The following is a 5,291-nucleotide window of genomic DNA, read 5'->3' on the forward strand; positions in this document are numbered from 1 at the left end:
CAAAAAAAAAAAACCCACACATATAGGAAATATCTTTGTAAAGTTCTAGTCAAGGAAAAAAACAAAACAAAACAGTAGAGTTGACTAAGTTAGAAGCACTGCATAAGGCATCATTAATAATATGCATGTAAGTCCCATGCTGTGAAGAGACTATATTCAATTCACTTTCGAGGCCAGTTTAGTCTACAGAGCAAGTTCCTGGACAGCCAGGGCTGTGGGAAGAAACCCTGTCTCAAAAAGCAATTAAGCAAGCAAAGACAAAGCCTGACCATTAAATAAAAAGGTGCAGAAAAACCAGGTCCCCTACCCTTCTTTGAAGTGTGAAGTGGAGCAAGTCCAGCTTCCTTGCTGAAGATGTGTGAGTCCCATGATCTGCTTTTATTGCTTTTTTTTTTTTTTAATCTGCTTTTACTACAGGTGATCTCAACTGGGAACAAGGACTGGACTGCCTACAGAAGCAGGCCATGAAATCAGGGCTGTCTCACAACAGAAGATGAGTAAATGCTGCAAACCACACGCAGCTCCAGTACACGTGGTAGTTTATTGACATTCTAGCTGTGCTGGCTAGTTTTTGTGTCAACTTGACACAGTGAGAATCATCTGAGAAGAAGGACACACACCCAGACATGGACACAAACACATGGCACGCATAGACACACACACACACACACACACACACACACACACACTAAAAGGAGGAGGCTGGAAAGATGGCTAAGTGGTTAAGAGCACTAATTGCTCTTCCAGAGGTCCTGAGTTCCCAGCAACCACATGGTGGCTCACAACCATCTGTAATGAGATCTGGTGCCCTCTTCTGATGTGCAGACATACATGCATATAAAACGTCATATGCATAATAAATAAATCTTTAAAAAAAAAGAGCCAGGAATGGTAGAGGCTTGTAATCTCATCAGTCAAGTCAGGGGAGGAAGATTCGAAGTGCAAGGTCATTTTTGGTTACACAGTTGAATTCAAAGCTAGCCTGGGCTACATGAGACTCCCGTCTCAAACAACCTGAAAAAAACAAAACAAAACAGTAACGAAACATAAATGTATTAAAATGTCCCTGGAGATGGGGGAAATCCAGGGAAGTATTCTCTTAGAGGTGTCGTAGAGGGAATGAGGCAGAGGCAAAGTCTGAAGGCTTCTGTGCAGATTATTGGTGTCTTTGTAGAAGACCGACTTATAAACTGTCTGTCTTCTTGTCCAGAGAAGTCGCGCTTGCTTTGGCTCGCTGTGTCAGGAGTTCCGGAGTCTGTTCTCAGGCTCTCTCTGCCTTGTACCCCCTGATGGATGGAGCAGTATTCCTCTGCCATCACTGGTACCCAGGGCTGTCAGAGGTATCCATCCCCAACCCACTGGCCTCTGTGACCGTTGGGATTTTCAGTTTATCCTGACCAGTCCGGATGGGAGGTGACCTCCAGGTTCCAGTCCCTGAGATTGGTGCCACCACAACACCGTGGACCTGGTGTCTGGTTATGGTGGAATGGAGGACATGTTTGTATCTTGATTTTTTTTTTTTTCTTCTTTTCTACATATGTGGTTCTTGTTTGGTTTTGCTTTTTCAGACAGAATCTTACATGTAGTGGAGGGTGACCTTGAACACCTGATGCCTCTGCTTTCACTTTCCCAGGGCTGGTATTACACCCTTGTGCTGCCATACAAGCCTTACTTTAAAAGTTATTTTGAGTTGGACTCAAGCATTCTCCTGCCTCAGCCCCCGGGTAGCAAGGGTGACAGGCTTACACCACTGCACCCAGCCCCTTGCTTAAGATTGAGTGCATTGCCTAAGCCCTGCTTTAGGGAATCTGTAAACTCAGAAGGAATAGAAAGATCAGAGGCACTTGCTGAGGACACTGGGAGGTGACCAGCCAGTCCCTATGGTGAGGTGGGAAATGTGTTAGGATCCCAGTGGCTTCCTGTGTCATACTGGGGAACTTGTAGGGATCATCGGGTGGTGTCCAGGCCTTTTGCTTCTCTAGCCACTGGCTCTGGGCTCTGCTATGGGATCAGCAAGTTAAAAGGAGCTGGGGAGTTTGAGGATGGCAAGAGTAACTCAGGCTCTACCCCTAAGATGCTTACTTCAGCTAGGCATTTTCTCCTGCCTGAGCATCTTTGAGGACGGGGCTGCCCTGCTTGGTTGCCTGGTGGTCTCACTCAGACTTAATCCATTTGGAAGACAGAATAAGGATGAGAGAGGGTCCTGAGCTGGCGCTGGACACAACTTTTGCTCAGATATTGGGAGATTTTTGGTAGGTTTCTTGACTTCTGTCTCCTAATGAGTAAAATGGAATAAAAGCCTCATCATTTATTTCTAACTCTGGGACATAATGGCCTTAAAAGGGAGGCTGCAGAGTAGGCCTTGGAGCCACCCTTGACTCTTGGACACTGCTTGCTTTGCACAGCCTTTTAGATAAATACGGATAACTTGATGATGTTCGAAAATTTGGAGATTTCATCTAAAAATTGAGACTCAGACTTCTCTTGAAGAGAAGAAAGCTTGGGGCTGGAGGGATGGCTCAGCTGCTAAAAACACTGGCTGCTCTTCCTGGGGCCCAGGGTTCAACTCCCAGGGCCCATATAGTGACTACAGCCATCTATGGCTCCAGTTTCAGGGGAATCCAGTGCTCTCTTCTGGTTTCTATGGGCACCAGGACACATACACATATGTCTTTACATACATTCAGGCAAAGCACTCATACCTATAAATATATTTTAAAAGGAAAAGCAGCTAGGCATGGTGGCGCATGCCTTTAATCCTAGCACTTGGGAGGCAGAGGCATGTGGATCTCTGTGAGTTCGAAGCCAGCCTGGTCTACAAAGTGAGTCCAGGACACAGCCAGGGTTCTGTTACTCAGAGAGACCCTGTCTCGAAAAACCAAAACCAAACCAAACCAACAACCAACAAACAAAGCTAAAGCAGGAAGCAGTGATGACAGTAGGTTTGCTGCTGTGCAAGGCATATGTCTGATCAGAGAGGCCAGTGCCTTTGAGACTGGCAGGCAGCCTCCATTCACTCTGTCAATATACAGGATAGCTCTCAAGACATCTGTAGACATACCAGTTCTAAAGCCAGCCAGTTCCTGGTTCAAGGTGTTAAGCCCTAAGACTTTCCTCATCTGTGAATGTGGTCACTCCCTCCTGTATGCACCCATTCATGTTAGCCACTGAAACAAGGACCAGTGCAGGATGTATACAGTGGACAAGAAGAGTATTAAGAGAATAAAATGGACTTTGTTGGGGGAGGAGCTAGAGAAATGGCTCAGTGGTTAAGAATACTACAGATGGGTTTGATTCCTAGCACCCACATAGCTGCTTACGACCATGTGTGACTCTAGTTCTAGGGGGGATCCAGTGCCCCCTTCTGTCTCCCTTGGGCACTAGGCACGCGCATAGTACACAGAGACATATATGCATACAAAATACCTATACACATAAAAAGTAAGTTTAAAAATGGACTTGGTTGAAAAGAATGTTTAGTGAAGTTTCTTAGCATTGCTGTTATTGCTGTAATAATGCATGTAGTCACTTTTCAGGACAACAGGGATTCAAAGTCTGTTGGGACATGATAATTATTCACGCTTAACCAGTGGGATCTGGGGTATGGTTAATGTGTATGAGAATGACAGGTTTGCTTAGGAGGACGAGACTTTGTCACACTGTCCCATCTGCTGCTTCCACAGATACACAGATTCCCCACAGCGCCCCCTGTCTGACTAATGTGACTACATATTCCTTCTGCACCAGAGCTGAGGCTTAACATCTTGGGACGTCTAAGGTGTGACCCACCTTGCTTACAGGACAGCGTGACTCATGCCTTGCCCCTCCTTCCAATTGCCCTCCTGCTGTTTTTGCCTCACCAGGAGAGGCTTCTTGGTTAGCTTTCTTTGTAAAGTTTAGGCACAGGCAAGGTGCTCACGGAGCCAAGTTGACACGCTCGTTTTGCGGTCCCCTTTCACCTTGACACTGAACAACTCCACTGAAAACAGGCCCAGATGGCTTAAGTTCGAGGCTTTGTGTCTGGAGTGAGTTCAGCCATGATGTGCACTGCCCAAGCAGGCTGAGAGAGCTCCCTCTCCTTGACATTCACTGCCACCGTCGCAGCCGTGTGAAGGACAGAGATTCCACCAAGCCCAAGGAGTCTGACTCTTCAGGAGTGAGACCTGATTGGGACGCTCTAGGCTCAGGCTAGTGTGAGCTTTCTCCCTTCTTGTTAGACTGAGTGGAGCCCGGCCTAACCTGGGCAATCGCTGGGGCCTCGATTCTACATGAAGTTTCTTTGGTTGGCAATCTCACATCTGACAACTCGGTAAAGGGTCTTAGCAGATACCTCGGATGCCCAGATACTGGAGAAGAGCCTTTGGAGTCTCTTCTCTGCAGGAAATTTAAGATGTTCGTTTGGTTCCAAGTCACCTTGGCCTTCCTGGAATGTTCCAGATCCATTATACTCTTTCTAGACTTTAAGCCTCAGAGCTGACACCCTGCCAGTCATGTGGCTGCGGTTCTGAGGGACTCTTTCATCGATATCTATTCTCCTTTACAGTGATCCTGTAGAGACTTCTGGGAGTTCAGGGGTGTCTAATATACCTCTGGACCAGCTTAATGGTTTTTTCCCTGGGATTTAAACCAAAGAGACTCCAGAGGCTGCCCCAATTTAGCATAAACCTTTGACAATTGATGCCAAACTTAATCCAGCTGCTACTTCCCTCCCCCCCTCCTGGCTCCAGCCTAGATCTTCTCCAGATCATGACATCTCTGCAGCACCCCATCCCACACCCTTCCCTCTTAACCCTCGGTCCTACCTGAGGTTCATGTCCCCCTTCATGGCCAGGGTGAAGAGGTTAGACAGGTTCCCCCCAGGGGAGCAGCCGCAGATGAGGATGGCCAGAGCCTCAATGTTGGTCAGACGAAAGACCTTGCCCAGAAGGAAAGCACTGAGGGGCATGATGCCATACTGAGCCACCATGGCAATGATCACCCCTTTGGGCTTCCAGAAGTGAGCCTTGATCTTGCTGAACTCCATGGTGCAGCCCAGAGAGAGCATGACGAACAGCAACATAAGTACCAGAATGATGCTGAGCGCAGTGTCTGTGGCCCGGTGGCCAAAGCCAGGCGGCAGGGAGAAATTGAAGGGGGCTGATGCGTTGTGCGCCTCCATCCTCCGGCCCAGCGAGCACCACCTCGTCGTCGTCTGCTGCCGCCCTTCTTTGCCCAGTGCTGGCTGGCTGTTTTCTTCAGTCCTCTTTCAGGACAGAGTTTCTGGACAAAATGTAGCTGTGGGCAAATAAAAG

General features: G+C 47.7%; 1 protein-coding gene across 1 annotated transcript in view; it reads right to left on the reverse strand.

Annotated features, from left to right (window-relative positions):
* The window catches only part of Slc10a1 (solute carrier family 10 member 1), a 14,078-nt gene extending 8,787 nt beyond the window's left edge, over positions 1-5,291 (reverse strand). Inside the window, exon 1 of the mRNA XM_021202564.2 lies at positions 4,803-5,291. Within this exon, the coding sequence (XP_021058223.1) occupies positions 4,803-5,158 (356 nt within the window). The 5' untranslated portion in view covers positions 5,159-5,291. The remainder of the gene's footprint in view (positions 1-4,802) is intronic.

Source organism: Mus pahari, chromosome 7, assembly GCF_900095145.1.
Source record: "Mus pahari chromosome 7, PAHARI_EIJ_v1.1, whole genome shotgun sequence".
NCBI classification, from domain to species: domain Eukaryota; kingdom Metazoa; phylum Chordata; class Mammalia; order Rodentia; family Muridae; genus Mus; species Mus pahari.